This window comes from Solanum stenotomum, chromosome 12 (assembly GCF_019186545.1).
Source record: "Solanum stenotomum isolate F172 chromosome 12, ASM1918654v1, whole genome shotgun sequence".
Classification (NCBI taxonomy): Eukaryota; Viridiplantae; Streptophyta; class Magnoliopsida; order Solanales; family Solanaceae; genus Solanum; species Solanum stenotomum.
Window position 1 is genome coordinate 37,693,562 of NC_064293.1, and position 16,671 is coordinate 37,710,232.

The 16,671-nt window shown below is 30.3% G+C and overlaps 1 protein-coding gene and 1 long non-coding RNA gene across 7 annotated transcripts in view; one reads left to right on the forward strand and one right to left on the reverse strand.

Annotated features, from left to right (window-relative positions):
* Positions 1–3,050: 3,050 nt before the first annotated feature.
* LOC125849468 (G-type lectin S-receptor-like serine/threonine-protein kinase At1g11300) overlaps positions 3,051–16,671 on the forward strand; it is a 30,518-nt gene continuing 16,897 nt past the window's right edge. The window contains exons 1-7 of one of the 6 annotated variants that reach the window (XR_007444642.1): positions 3,062–4,827; positions 5,057–5,173; positions 5,263–5,459; positions 5,537–5,747; positions 5,876–6,113; positions 6,198–6,348; positions 6,483–6,853. Coding sequence is in view for 5 of the 6 variants with exons in the window: in XM_049529554.1 (XP_049385511.1) it covers positions 3,549–4,827; positions 5,057–5,173; positions 5,263–5,459; positions 5,537–5,747; positions 5,876–6,113; positions 6,198–6,348; positions 6,483–6,717 (2,428 nt within the window). In the remaining variant the exon portion in view is untranslated. Of the gene's footprint in view, positions 4,828–5,056; positions 5,174–5,262; positions 5,460–5,536; positions 5,748–5,875; positions 6,114–6,197; positions 6,349–6,482; positions 6,854–16,671 lie in introns of all 6 variants that reach the window. The other 5 variants (XM_049529554.1, XM_049529551.1, XM_049529553.1 and 2 more) reach the window with 5 other exon arrangements.
* The window catches only part of LOC125849472 (uncharacterized), a 19,093-nt gene continuing 6,967 nt past the window's right edge, over positions 4,546–16,671 (reverse strand). Inside the window, exon 2 of the long non-coding RNA XR_007444643.1 lies at positions 4,546–4,753. This is a non-coding gene — a long non-coding RNA (uncharacterized LOC125849472). The remainder of the gene's footprint in view (positions 4,754–16,671) is intronic.

The window sequence follows — 16,671 nt, forward strand, 5'->3', positions numbered from 1 at the left end:
ACAAAGTAGATTATAAGTAATATTTTTTTATCTATAAATAAAATAAAATTATATATATAATATTTACAAAATTTTACAAGCCCAAATTTAAAATAAAATATATAAACATTGAAAACTATAAACTAACTAAAAATATATTAACAAAGTAGATTATAAATAAATTTTTTTATCTATAAATAAAATAAAATTATATATATAATATTTACAAAATTTTACAAGCCCAAATTTGAAATAAAATATATAAACATTGAAATCTATAAATTAACTAAAAATATATTAACAAAGTAGATTAGAAATAATATTTTTATCTAAAACATAAAGTGATAACTTTTTAAAATTTTGGGAAGTGTAAAAGCTATTTGTGAACTGATAGCTTACTTTTTAGAAAGTTGAAAAAGTGGGGCCCAGCGCGTGTTGAACAAAGCTTTCAACCTATCTGGTTTATATTGCCACGTAGGCCGAAAAGTGGTAAAAAATTAACTAAAAAACAAGGAGGGGGGGGGGGGATAATAGGACCTTAGTAAAGGTTAGGTGTGTCTCAGGAATTTTGGGCATAGGCTGGGGGGGTATTTATGCATTTTCCCTTCTTATATTAAAGGTATGAATTATTATCTATTTAACACCTTTTAGGATTTATCTATCCATTAGTTACTTTTTTAAAAGGTAAAAGTGTTCATGACTTCCCTGAACTTGAGGTTTTTTATTCAGTGTACGCCTAAACTATATTCCGTTTTAATTACCCCCGAACTTGTTTATTCCTCCATCGCATACACTTTTATAGTCCACCTACTCCAATCGTGACTACACGCGTGTGACAGGTTGACAAAAATGGTGATGTGGATTTCCAGCTGGATATATAATAGCCCCACCTAGCCACAATTGTTTTGAATTTAATCAAAAATATTAATGGCAGTAAATGCCAACTTAAACGGGTCCATTTCCCCACTTTTTGAAGAACACTCGTGACTCAACCAATGTCTCTTCGTCTTCTTAAATTTGTTTTGTGTATATATATATTTTTAATTAAAAATTTCAACTGAGTAAATTAAACTTTAACACAAATTAGAGTATTATATTACACACATTATATAGGAATCTAATTAATACAAAATTTGAAACAACATCAGTTCATGAAAAATAGGTTGTTAATTAAGATTATTTTTTAAGGGAAAATGGTCTGATATACCCCTCAACTTTGTCATTTAGAGCTAATATACCCCTCGTTATGAAAGTGGCTCATATATACCCCTACTTATATACTAATGACTCACATATACCCTTTTCCTCTAACGGAAATGGAAAAAATTAATTTTAGTTTAATTTTTTTTTTAAAAAAAATAAAAAATATAATCCCATATGGGTATATTTAATCCCCCTCAAACCTTTTTTTAGAACTTTTTTTTGACTTTTTTTTGTTTCAATGACTAATTTAGATTTATTATTTTGATGGTCGAATTTATTTATGTTTCACTAATATTCTTGTAAAACTTATTATAAATGACCAAATTTTTTTCTTCAAATACAAAAATTAAATTACAATATAGACAAAAAAAAATAGTTTTAAATTATAATATAGCTACAAAAAAGTAGTTCAATTTTTTTTTCTTTACACTAAGGAATGAAAGAAAAAAAAATAAAATAAGAAGCTCAAATAATGATAATCAAAGAAGTCAAAAATAATTTATGTACGAAAAAGATTTAAATATACCTTAAACTTTGCTATAAGAAGCATATATACCCCTTAATGATTTTAAAAAAAATTAAAGTCAAAGATATAAATTTAAAACTAATTTTTTCACTTCCGTTAAATGAAGGGTATATGTGAGCTCATTTTGTAACGGTAGGGGTATATGTGAGCCGTTTGTATAATGGTAAGGGTATATATGAGTCACTTTCATAACGAGGGGCATATCAACTCTAAATGGCAAAGTTGAGGGGTGTATCATGCCCTTTTCCCTTTTTTTAAAATCTAAAAATTGAATAATTATAATTGTTTGTTTTCTCAGCATTTAAATACTAAAAAATTGGTGAAAAGCTCACATTTTTGTAAATGCAAAAGAATTCTCATGTTTTAGAAGACAAATTATTTTAAACAAATTTTGGTAGATATTGAAAGAGGTGGGTGGTGGTTGAAGAGAATCAAGGTCAGTTTCTAGCTTATTGCATCGTCATCTTTTTTGGGTGTATTACAATTCAGAATTGGAGGAGTCCCACGTAAACAAACAAGTCTCCTATTATAATTCATGAATTTAGCAAATGCAATTAAAACGAAAAAGAGAAAAAAATTCTGAAATTTGAAAAGGGAGAAGGGATTAGGGAGAATAAATAGTTAGAGAATAGAGAGAAAATTCTAAAAATATGCCAAATATTAAAGAAAAATGGAGATTTTAGGTTTTTTTTTTTTTTACCATTGTAGCTTTATGATGTGGCAAAAAATTACTTCCTCACGCGCCTAGTAGAGTTTGTTGTCAATTTCTACGCCAGGTGGACAATAAAGGTGTACGCGATTGAGGAATAAACAAGTTCAGGGGTAAATAAAACGGATTATAGTTTATGTGTACACCGAATAAAAAGCTTCAAGTTCAGGGGGTAATGAGCACTTTTGACTTTTAAAAAAAAATCTCGAGCAGAAATTTAAATTGTGATTATAAAAGTTAAATATCACTGTTAAAATTATTGAGATTAATCGGGTCAAATTGAGCGGGTCAAGACCCAACCCATTTTTTAGCCCATTTGAACCCAAAGTAAACTTGGGCGGGTCAAGACCCAACCCAATTTCTATTTCAACCCATTTTTATATTTCCAATTTCAAATTTGACACTCCTAATCAAACTAGTAGACCCCAAGATAATAGAGTTGCAGTTTGAAATGGAAATTTGAAATGGTCACATGTTGGACTACTATGTGGTCAACAAAATGCAGCAGAACAGATGGACCAAATATGTCCATGGTTTTGTATACCTTATATGTGAGGCAAGTCACTATCACTCAGTTGGAGAAAAATATTTTCAACAGTTTAGGTAACAAAATATTTTATAGAATACCAATTCTCAATAGACGCTATCACTCATCAAATTGAAAAGAGATAGTAAAAACAAAAACCTCTGAGCTTTGGAGGAAAATAAAAATCACTATCTTAAGCTTGTACATGGAGGGGAGACCACTTTCCTGAAAGAGTAAACACCCCCCTTAAAATATCTTCCAGAATTAGCAGATACGGTTGGTGCTTCATTGAGTCAATAAGGAAACCCATAGGAAAGGAGATGACCCATCAAATTCAACGTGACACAAAATCGTGTCCCGCTTCTATTCTCAGAGCTTAAGCCACATCAGCCCAAGAAATTTTGCAGAATCAAAGGTACTAAATGCACAAAACTACTCTGAAAAACACGGGTCTAACAATTAATTGATACCTGGTTGACAAGTAAACTGAAGAGAAATATTAGTATCCAAGAATCTTATTTTCGTGGCAAAAAAAGGTCATTGTTGAAGTCCTCATATTACATTTCAAATGATAGACTGAACCTTTTGGCAGAAAAGAAATCAGTATGAGCTTATATCGATCATTTCTTCTTTTGCTTTGTTGCGTTTATGTAGTTTTTTCTGGTGCCAATGCGTCAGACACCATTACCAGTAGTGAGCCCGTGCGGGACTCGGAAACTGTCTTTTCCAGTCGCAAAACATTTAAACTGGGATTTTTCAGTCCTGGGAATTCTGCAAATCGTTATGTAGGGATTATGTTTAACCTACCATCACCAACACCAACTGCTGTATGGGTAGCTAACAGAGACAAGCCTATAAATGATTCTAGCGGATTACTCACACTATCAGAAGATGGCAATCTTGTAATCTTGAATGGACAGAAGGAGATAATATGGTCATCCAGTATTTCAAACTCTATGAAGAATTCTACTGCTCAACTCTTGGACACTGGCAACTTAGTCTTGAAAGACAGCTCAAATGGGAAAGTTCTATGGGAAAGCTTTCGATATCCTACAGATTCTATCTTACAGCACATGAAAATGGGAATTGATAAGAGTACTAACACAACAGCTCTCCTGAAATCATGGAGAAGTCCTGATGATCCATCCGTTGGGAGCTTCTCAGCTGGAATTCAACTTCAATACATTCCCCAGGCTTTTATTTGGAATAACACCGCTCCTTACTGGCGTAGTAGTCCATGGGATAAACAGATCTATATTGGATTACCAGAAATGAAATCTTCATATCACTCTGGTGTTGACCTTGTAGCTGATAATGCTGGCACCGCATACCAAACTTATTCCAATGGAAATCAGTCTTGGATACTCTATTATTCCTTGAATTCAACAGGGTCTTATCAGGAGAAGGTTTGGGATGAAAGTAAGAAGGATTGGGTGGTAACATGGGCAAATCCCCGAAGTGAGTGTGATATTTATGCTAAGTGCGGGGCATTTGGAAGATGTAATCCAAAGAGCTCTCCAATATGCAGTTGCATACAAGGTTTTAAGCCTAAAAATGAAGGAGAATGGGAGAAAGGAGAATGGTCTGGTGGATGCATCAGAAGGACTGCATTAGACTGTGAAAGGAACAAAACTGATGTTGAGAAGGGCAAAAAGGATGGGTTTTTGAAGATGCAGACAATGGGAGTACCAGATTTTGTAATTTGGGTATCCTCTGCGAAAGAAGACTGTGAAAGTGACTGTTTAAGTAACTGTTCCTGCAAGGCATATTCATACTACACAGGCATTGGTTGTATGCATTGGAATAGAAGCTTAGTTGATATTCAAGAATACTCCATGGATGGGGCGGCTGATTTGTTCATTCGTCTTGCCTACTCCGAAATTGGTAACATAGTTCTTTTCAACCTTAAGCTTTCAATTGTTTAGCTTATTTTTTTGGAACGACAAGGATTTGAAATTTTGAAGTCTTCTAGGCTTTGAAGAATATAACCAAGAAACTCCTAATAAAATCTACAATACCATTGAAGTAGTCTCAAATTCTCATTTAGTGCTTTCACTTCCATGGAAAGAAAGATATGCTCAAGAACTGTCTATTGCTTGTACATGTTTTGCAGCTGCAAATGACAAGAAAGACTTCCCTGTAGCAGCTATTGCAATCACAGTTTCGATAGGCTCAATAATAGTTATCTTATGTGGATATCTTTTCTGGAAATTGTTGGCTAAGCACAGAGGTAATTAATCAAATGAGATTTTAGAGAACACAAACTAGAACTTCCATTTCTGCAAATTGTTTGATTTCTGAATGTCCATTCTAAACCAGAAAGAAAGAGGAAAAGTGAAGCATTCTTAAGAGAAGCATCTCCAAAATTTTACCAAGGCGGCATGATTAAAGATGACATCAATCAAGTCAAAATTGAAGATATCACCTTGTACAACTTTGACATGTTAGCAAATGCAACTGACAGATTTCACTCAGCTAGCAAGCTGGGACAAGGAGGCTTTGGTCCAGTCTACAAAGTAATGTTTCTTGACACATCTCTAAAGTGTACCTGACAAGTGCAAAGAATATAATAAATTAGATTGATTATCTGCAGGGAAAATTGCCAGATGGACAAGAAATTGCAGTAAAAAGGCTTTCACAGTCTTCTGGTCAGGGGCTACAGGAGTTTATGAATGAGGTAGTCGTGATTTCTAGACTACAACATCGTAATCTTGTTAGACTCCTCGGCTGCTGCACAGAAAGAGGGGAAAAGATGCTGGTGTATGATTTCATGCCCAATAGAAGCTTAGATGCATATCTTTTTGGTCAGTGCAGAATTTTCTTTCATTGGTTTTGCCTGTCCTTCTACTTAAGTACTTCCAGACTCAAAAGACAGCTGTATTTCCTTAAGGAAACAAATTCCATCATGCATTTCTCGGTGATACCTTTCCAGGTTCACACCAGGAAAAGTTCCTTGATTGGAGTAAACGAGCCATCATTATTGAGGGAACTGGTCGAGGCCTCCTTTACCTTCACAGAGACTCAAGACTACGAATTATTCATAGAGATCTGAAGGCAAGCAACATCCTGTTGGATGAATACCTAAACCCAAAAATTTCGGATTTTGGCATGGCGAGGATTTTTGGAGGCAATCAAGACCAGGCACGCACTATAAGAGTTGTTGGCACATAGTAAGTTCGCATTGCTTCCTTCAGTTTTTCATGGATGAACTGTCATCAATTGTCATTGAGTTTCTGTTTTAATCTGTTATGCAGTGGTTACATGTCCCCTGAATATGCAATGCATGGAAGATTCTCAGAAAAATCAGATGTCTACAGCTTCGGTGTGTTGATATTGGAAATTGTCAGTGGAAGGAAGAACTCTAGTTTTTATGATGATGAAGATGAACTGACTCTACTTGCATATGTAAGTTCATTCTTGCAACTATATATGAAGCTTTAATGTTCTGCTAGCTCATCAAACCAAAAAAATAGAGGAGAAAAATTATGGAACTTCTGAAAATAACATTTTTGCTGTTTGACAATGTCTTTGTTCATTAGGCATGGAAGTTGTGGAATGAAAACAATATCATAAAATTGATAGACCCCAAAATATTTTATTCAAGCTTTGAAAAACTGATGGTGAGATGTGTACATATTGGATTATTATGTGTTCGAGAATATGCAGAAGATAGGCCAAATGTCACCACAGTTCTGTCAATGCTCACTAGTGATATTGCTGAACTACCTACTCCTAAACAACCTGCATTTACCGGAGGACATGCTTCACCACAGCAAGTATCTTCTAAAAGCCAAGGGTCCGTGGATGCTGATACCATAACTGTATTGGAACCACGATAGGATGCAGAGTTTTCAACAGGCAGGCAAAGATCATTACTTTCCTTAAAATGGTAACAGTAGCATAGTATTTCTTTCTTTTGAATGTGCATAGGGTAAAACACGATCCTTTGCAATAACTTGCAAAACACACAAAAGAGGTAAAAGTGCACTAGCTATGTGATGAATTAACTACAGAGTGAGCATGGAGAACATGAAACAGTTGATCAATTTTTAACTTTGCATTATGAAAATCCTTAGAAAGAAAGTAGACAAAAGGAAAAAAGAATCGCAAATCCCCAATTAGCAAGTTCAAATAATGGCAATCAAAGACTTGAAAAATCATACCTACTGTACTGATACACGAAACGGCGTCGGCGAAAAATTGCCACTCGTTTTACCACTGTTGTTCTTAGAAAATTACAGAGAAGTGAATTGGTGAATTAATCAATGTTTGAGGAAAAGTTAACTCTGCACTATTTTAGGTCATTAACTTGCGTTGGTTAAAGACTATAATTGTTTCATTTTTTAAAATTTTTTTTGCATAAAATAATGTGAAATTAACCTAAATTTCACTAGTTTAGGAGATAATTATTTAGATATATTTTAGTTTGTAATATTACGTGTGTTACCCCGATTTTGGTGCACCAAGAAACCTCCAGATACATGTATTGCTGAATACATGGGCGAAAATTAGGTGTAAATTATTCTAGATACAGTATATTCAAGTAGATTCACATGTATTTCATATAAATAAAAAATTTGGTTCGCCTCATTCACCTCTCTCCCATCTCACTCGCCACTCTCCAATGTATTAAACCTCTCTCCCTATTTTAGTTTATCTAGTAACAAAAATTCATGTATCCAATTATATCTTCCTCAATATATAATAGTAAACTCTTAATTAGTACTAAAATAGTAATATTTTGAAAATATGGATAATGACAGTATATATGATAGTGATCAATATGTCTAATTATATAGTTTCATGTATAAAATTTCTCATAATTTATACATATATTAATTATGTGAAATTAAAAATCGATGATCAAATACCGTACTCAATATACTGAATTTTACCCCTAAAAACAAATATACTACCAACATGATTTATTACATATACTAAATTGTTCTCGCACGTGGGGCTTGGAAACTCAAAGTAGACGATTGTGAGACAACAGGGCATTTAATTTTTTTATAATCTCAATATGATTTATTCAAAACGAAAAATCATCACTCATCTATAATATAATATGGCTGAACGAGTCAATAGAACTAGATAAAAATGCTTAATTCAAATAATAATTTTATACAAATGCTTCGAGTATAAGTGTTTCTAGATGACCGTATATATACTTAACTATAGTAAAAGAGAAAAAATCACTCAAAAGACATAAGTTCTTTGGAATCATCTGGATGCACAAGAACAACCACAAGACGGGTCATGGAAACTTGAGATTCAGTGACACTGATATTCAGTTGATAAACGCTACCATCAGGAATTGCCTCAGTTCCTCCTGCATTCACTTTTACAAGTTCAAAGTTGGTTAGAGCCTGCTTGTTGCGCTCGTCTACAGCAAATTTTGCAATTCCCACAACGTTAGGATCATTTGGGTTTACGGGTATCTCATCGAGGACTCTCATCGCTAAGGAACAAGTAAAAACAATCACTAAAATCGAGAGACTTGTAAGGAGGACAAAGTTGGCCATTTTTTCTTGTACAAATTGTTAAAGGAATGATTAACACCAAGTGTTGTAGGGTCTTATTTATAGGAGAGGGAACATTATTAAGAAATAGACTATTTTCTATATAAGAAATGAGAATCCATGGAATGGAGGCAAAAAAAAAAAGGAATGCTTTAATTAATATACTACATATGTCAATTGAAAATAGAGAAAAATAATTACTCCATATATTTTTATCAAGAAACTCTATTTATGGAATTTTAATAAATATGTTACTATTTCATGTATGTTTGACCAGATAATCCTCCATCCAAAATTACTAACTTTAAAATCATTTAATTATATATTAAGAAAAAAAACATAGTGTTCATACTATATGGTACATTTCCCTACTACATGTCGGGTGATATCCAGCTTCACTTAATTTATTAGGGAGAAAATTAATTATTTTACCTTTTATAGTCCCTTATACATTTCATTATACTTGCAAAAGGTCAATTATTTTACATTTTATATCTACTTTACTTCATTGGTTGCAGTAGAAAATTAAAATATAGCAGTAAGTTTTTTGAGAAAATGATCAAAAATGGTCCTTGATGTATGAGGGTTGCTTTATGTTGATCCTTAATATATTTCACATGATCCATATGGTCCTTAATGTATTATAAAAGAGGATCAATTTGATCCTCTAACCTAAAAATAACAGATACATGAAAAAAATCTGTTAACTTTAACCCTGATCTCATGTGCTCACCTGCAAAAATTAAAACACTCAAAAGTTTTCCCTTTTCCCTTCATTCTCTATGTTTTTCCGATCTGTTTCGGAAGAGCTAGTTGGTATTATTTTTTATTTTTTTTGCTCCTTAGCCATCTAAAGGAAACTTTCCTCTTCTCATTTAACACAGAGGTACTATTTTTTATTGCAAAATGTCATGAAAGATGAGTTTTTCTCTTCTTAGTTCATCTTTGAATTCCTATTTGCTACTCCAATTCAAAGGTGATAAGTGATTTCTATTAGAAAGCAATTCTTGAAGTCTTTCATTGTCGTTGTGTAAAAAAACGATTATATTTGAAGACACATACAACAGATCTAATAAAATGAGTGTGCTCATTAGAAGTGCACCAGATGTGCTAATAAAATGTTTCAGTATGCACCAAAATTTTTGCATTGATTATAAGCACATATGCTCAATTTACATTAGAATTCTCAATGTTGATGCACCAGGTATTCTCAATAAAATATGCACCAGGTATTCTCCACAAAATATGCATCAGATATGTTTAATTGGCACCAGATTTTACAATTACAAGGGCCAAATTTTTAATATAAAATCTGCACTTCAATTATAAGAGCTAAAGCCCCATATTTTTGAGAAAAGAAGCTGTCAATACAATTGCATACACCAAAGATTCAAGTACAAGTTCTACGATAACAGATCAACTTATGACAACCGACTTGCACCATAATTCAAAAGATGGATGAGGACCAAAAAAAATAAAATAATAACCACTAGCTCTTTTGAAACAGATCGGAAAAACATAGAGAATGAAGGGGGAAGGGGGAAGGTGAAACTTTTGAGTGTTTTAATTTTTGCAGGTGAGTTGCACATGAGGTCAGGGTTAAAGTTAACAGATTTTTTTCATGTATCTGTTATCTTTAGGTTAAAGGATCAAATTGATCATCTTTTATAATACATTAAGGATCATATGGATCATGTGGAATATATTAAGGATCAACATAAAACAACCCTCATATATCAAGGACCATTTTGATCATTTTCTCTAAGTTTTTTGATAGCTTACTAGAATTCTCTCCGACACTTAAATTTACTAAATTTAATTTATATACACACATTAACTTACCTTAATATCAATTTATCCCTACTTTTTTTAAAAATTTCAAAAATCCCTTAATTCCCCCAATTCATAAAATCTTCCGGATACATAAATATTTCACTCCTATTTTTAGCCTACACCCACGTTTCTCACTCCCCATTTCACTCCTCTATTTTATCCCTAAATTATCTCCACTTCTTTAGCAGTTACAAATTTCAAATTCATTTTGATTTTTAGAAAGGTGTCTCTCAAGTTTATCAATTAATCTATTTTTGAATTTCAATCTTTTCTATTTCCAATTAATGATTTCAAATTATTCAAGAGGTAGATTTCTTTCCATCACTTCAATTTTTGATTTCTTTTATTATTATTTTTTAATTTTTTCATCTTAAAAAATAAAAATTAAATTACCTCCGCCCCTTGCCCTCATTGAAATCTTATTGAACCTTTGCAATTTTAGTTAATCATATTGTCGTTGAAAATTTTTCTTGAAAATAATTTATTTTCTTTTAATGTTTCTACTATTGAAAAACGTCTAAAAAAAAAGAAGAAAAAAGTTGGATCTGTCATTGCACGGTCATCACTATCAAAGATACAATTTTTGAATGTATCTCGTTTATTTTGAGTCTTAAATTAGTCTTTGTTAGTGTCATCATTGATCTGATACATCACTACTACAATAACACCTTTGTTTTATGCAATGTATAATGTTCATACTTAAGGTATTGATACATAACTCTAATGTTGTTGAATCTTTGATTAGTATTTATCATGTTCAATATAAATGTACTTGATACATAAACTTTGTGTTATTTATCACACACACAAAAAAGAAGCTATTTTGGAACAATTACATGTATAATGTATTTTTTTTATTTCAAAATATAGTATTTCTCAAACGAAATAAGATACATAAATAATAATGTATCATACACTATTTTTTTAGTTATGATACGTAAATTCAAATTTATATTAAATGTATCTAATACATAACAATTACCAAACAATAATGTATCGATGTCAAACTTAAAATCTTATGGGAAATATTTTCTTATTTAATGTATCTAGTAGAAATACAACACTTATCAATTTAAATTGAAAGGATCTTCATGATCTCAAACAAAATAAGATACATAAATAATAATGTATCATGCACTAATTTTTTAGTTATGATACGTAAATTCAAATTTATACTAAATGTATTTGATACATAACAATTACCAAATAATAATGTATCGATCTCAAACCTAAAATCTTATGGGCAACACTTTTTTTATTTAATGTATCTAGTAGAAATACAACACTTATCAATTTAAATTGAAAGGATCTTCATGATGTATCTTCTCAAAAATTTTGATAATTTTGAATCAAAATTGAAAGAATCTTCAATGAACTATGAGAATAATTTTGAAACTCAAACTTTTCAACAATTTTGAATCAAAACGGAAAGGATCTTCAATGAACTGGAGAAGAATTTTGAATCTCAAAATTTTCGACAATCTTGAATCAAAATCGAAAGAATATTCGATGAACTTGAAGATTCACAAAAGAAATCGTTTGTCCAACAACAATTCCATTATTTTTGTATCCTTCATAACTCACCTCGCTTATCCAAAATTTCGACAAAAGTTTTTATGAAACAGAGAAAACGATGAACAAGAAGAATAAATTTAATTTTTAAATTTTTTTGGTTTGTTACACTATAGGATTTTGAATTCTTGACAATAATTTGGAATGAAATAGTGTAATTTATGGGATCTTAATTTGATTTTCACCTTTTTTTTCCCCCTTAATTATTGCAACAAATGGATACTATGAGATCTTAATTTGAATTTTCAGCTTTTTTTTCCCTTAATAAGTGCAGCAGATTGATACATAATGTATCAACAATAATGTATTCGGATCCTTAATTATGTATCTGAAATGCCTAAAAAATATGGGATTTATGTAATTACAAAAATAATAGGAATATAAGGTAATTTAGGTTTTACACTATGGTATTTATGTAAGTTGTACTTAATAAATTTAAATGGAGTTAGATTGGGCCGGACAGGTCAGTTATACGGCCCAAGGTAGAAGTCCCACTACTGATTTGGGCCAAAATAGGCCAAACCAACAATTAATTATAGTGTAAATTTCATATATGACATATATTATATTAATATTTTCGAGTTATAGCAGTAGATTTAGACTTTCAAGTTATAACATTAAAAATTTCAGGTACTAACAAATTATATAAAAAAAAAATATTTTTAATAATTAAAAAAAGTTGTTTAAAAAAAATCGGAATTGATGGTAAAAGGTAAAAAAAAAATTGAAATTGTGGTGTTAATTTAATTTGAATTTAGTGTAGATAATTAATAATTGGCACGAAATAAGGGATCCAAACTAATTAAGATTATTTAGTATCCTTAATTCACTCAAATTAGTTAAAATCAAATAAAAATCAGATCTCATCTCTTTTTTTTTCAACGTTTCTCTCTCTTCATTGTTCTGCCAAAAAAAATTTCCAGTATCGAGTAATTGAAGTTTTTTTTTTATATTTGAAAAAATTTGATTTTGTTGTGATGGACAACAACGTATCAATATTAATTAAACATGGTGGAAGATGAGATCCTTCAGGTTAGTAGTTATTATTGTTTATTGTTTGTTTTTAAATTACAGTGAAATGAAAAAAAAATAATAAAACTATAAATCGTCAATATATTTAAGGTGATATCACTTTTTGTTAATTGTTGTGAAATATATAGTATTAGTGATTTTTTGTTTTTGTGGTTGTTTTGAATACTGTTTTTTTTTTCTTAAAGTATAAATTAAATGTATATTTTTGAATGAATTTGATAGAATAAATAGAAAGAAATTTGTATGAAAGTGTGTTAGTAATCTATTAAAAAAGTTATTTAAAATTTTGACGAATTGTATGAAAAGTGATTTAAGTTGATAATGAATTTGATAGAATAAATGAATTGAAATTTGTATGAAAGTGTGTTCAGTAATTTGTCAAAAAAGTTATTTGGAAGTTTGACGAAATATATGACAAGTGTTTTAAGTTGGTATTAAATTTGTAATTTTAGTGTTTATATTAGTTTTGTCATTTCTGTATAAAGTTGTTTGATAGTAATGAAGTATTTGGTACGTAGCGAAATGTATATATTTAGAATGAATGATGATTGTTGTATGAAATGTGTATTAAGTGAGTTTGAAATGTGTATTTAGTGAGTATAAAAAGTGTTTTGTAATGTACTGTCTAAATGATATTTGTATGAAAAAATAAAGACAAGTGGGTATAATTTTGTTGTTATTATAATGATTTTTATATATGAACCTATCCCTTGCGAGAGTCCAAAGAGAACGGTAGGAAGACCGCAACTTGAACGCTGGAAGGGGTTTACTGAGTGAAATTCAAAAGGTCTAAAATTACCTGCAGTAGATGTCGTCAAGTTGGCCACAACAGGAAGACATGTTCAAATTATCCTGTGCAAAACTAATGACTATTTATTTTGTTGATTATATTAATGTTTTGTTTTGATATGAAACATAATTGGTTTGAACTGCATTATAGCTTAGTGTTTAATATACTGTTCATTCTTTATACACTGTTCATTCAGTAATCATACAGAATGCATACTGTTACAAATAAAATTTATTCTAGTTTAAAGATATTGTATATATTAGTGATAATTATAAGAAGGTAATTATGGAGTTCATTTGGTATCCCGACTATTTAATGTAAGTTATCATGAATATTAATTTGATTTTCAACTGGTGTCATATTATAAATAAAATTATAACAAACTGCATGCCAATTGTATTCATGTTTCATTCCAACTCTAGCTTAAGTTATGACCATACACATATTAATCAAATTTAATTCAGTTTTCATTCAAACAACATGTGTAGAATAGAAAATAATCAAATGTGAAAACACAATTCATAACATTTGTATATAAAAATCATATCACGATTCATACAATATTCAAGATTTAATATTAAAGTCATAGTCATATACATGTAAATTAAATTTTATACACGTTTCATCCAATGAGTGAACAACTTAGAAACACACTGATACTTTAAAATAGTGTATCTGACATGTACGAAGTCTGTATAATATTGGTTACACTACGTATATAAAAGATTGAAAGTTTCGAAGATCTCACTTGAGAGAGCAGTCACTCGCTCTAGGTCGACCCCGTTGAAAAATTTTCTTGCCTTCTTTTCTTTCTTCTTTCTTTTGCAGATTATTTACTACCCTAACTATTTACAGACTAATTATAAAAGTGTAAAAGTGACCCACTATTAATTTTAATGCTATCTTCTATAACCACCAACTAAGTATATTATTAAAACTACCCCACTAATTTCATAATTGTAGTTATAAATAGTCCAAAATATCCATTTAGAATCTATCGAAAAGTATTTTTTGAAAGAAAAAACTCTAGTACTCAAAACGACCAAATGGGTCGTTACAATGTGACATTTTTAGAAAAAATCACTAGTTTGACAATTGATATCATTTTCATACCAATATAATCATTCATATATGAAGATTCAAAAGAAAATCAGACAAATGTGAAAACACAATTCATAACATTTGTATATAAAAATCATATCACGATTCATACAATACCCAACCCCTTATATTAAAATCATAGTCATATACATATAAATTAATTTTCATACACATTTCATCCAATGAGTTTACTACTTAGAAACACAATGATACTTTAAAATAGTGTATCCAATTTGTATGAAGTCTATATAATACCAGTGTTTTGAAATTATAATAGTCAAATATTAATTCATGTGTAGATGGTATCTGAATAGAAAATAACATATGGTATTATATATCAAATAGTTAAACAGAAAAAAATTATCCAAAAGTTAAACAGAAAAAAAATTATCCAAAAGTTAAACAGAAAAAATTATCCAAAAGTTAAAAATAATAATAAGTAATTCTTAAAAAGTAGAAGTTGCAATGAATTATTTCAAATTTCTTGTCGGTGGTCTTGGTGTAGGATAATTGGTGGTATTTAGAACATGTTCTTTTGCTATGCGAGGTCCACTAAATTTGCTAGCAACCGTACCAGTAGTGATCGCACCATCCTCATTCTTTGTTTTTCCATAATGCCACAAGATTGTGGCATACCTTTCACGATGGTACTTTGCATCGATTTCAACAGCTCCCATGTCAAAAACACCATTGCTGATAATTCATATGTTTATACACAATTAAGATACAATAACATTAATACATAATTCATACCATTTTATAGCCAAATCCATAAACATTTTTTTCATAATTCATACAAAATACATCACCCAAATTTTATTGACAAATCCATAAAAAAAAATTTCAGATTTGGAACAAATTTCACACAAACAACTGTTTTGAAAACAATAATAAGAATAATGTGATATAAAAAAATAACTATTTTGAGTAATGTGAAAATTATAGGGAAAAGGGCCAAATATGCCCCTAAACTATTCGAAAAGGTCTAGATATACCCCTCGTTTAAAGTTTGGCTAACTCATGCCCTCGCCGTCCAACTTTTCGTCTAGATATGTCCTTATGGGCGTTAAATGTGAAATGAAATTGCCACGTCATTTTTACATTACCATGTGACATTTATATTAAAGGGAAAAGGGTCAATTATACCCCTAAACTATTCGAAAAGGTCTAGATATACCCCCCCTCCCCCTTTTAAATACACTATCCGACCCATTTTCAACAATTTTTTTTGGTAAATCCCGAAAATGAGTAATTGACTAATGAAAAATAGGAAAAATTTTAAAAAATAAAATAAAATTAACGCCAAAAATTCACAAATAAATATAGTAACCTTAAATTCAACAATTTCAATAATTTTTTAAATTTTTATTTATTTTTTGATAAATCCCGAAAATGAGTAATTGATTAATAAAAAATATGAAAAATATAATCTAAAAATTCAGCATAAATTCATTTTCATATTTTTTTTATTAATCAATTACTCATTTTTGTGATTTATCGAAAAAATAAAAATTTTAAAAAATTGTTGAAATTGTTGAATTTAAGGTTACTATATTTATTTGTGAATTTTTGGCGTTAATTTTATATATTTTTTTCATATTTTTCCTATTTTTTATTAGTCAATTATTCATTTTCAAGATTTACCAATTTTTTTTTTGTTGAAAACGAGTCGGGTAGTTTATTTAANTTAAAAGGGGGGGGGGGGGGTATATCTAGACCTTTTTCAAATAGTTTAGGGGTATATTTGACCCTTTTTCCTTTAATATAAATGTCACGTGGTAATGTAAAAATGACGGGTAATTCCATTTGGCATTTAACGCCCATAAGGGCATATCTAGACGAAAAGTTGGACGGCGAGGGCACGAGTGAGCCAAATTT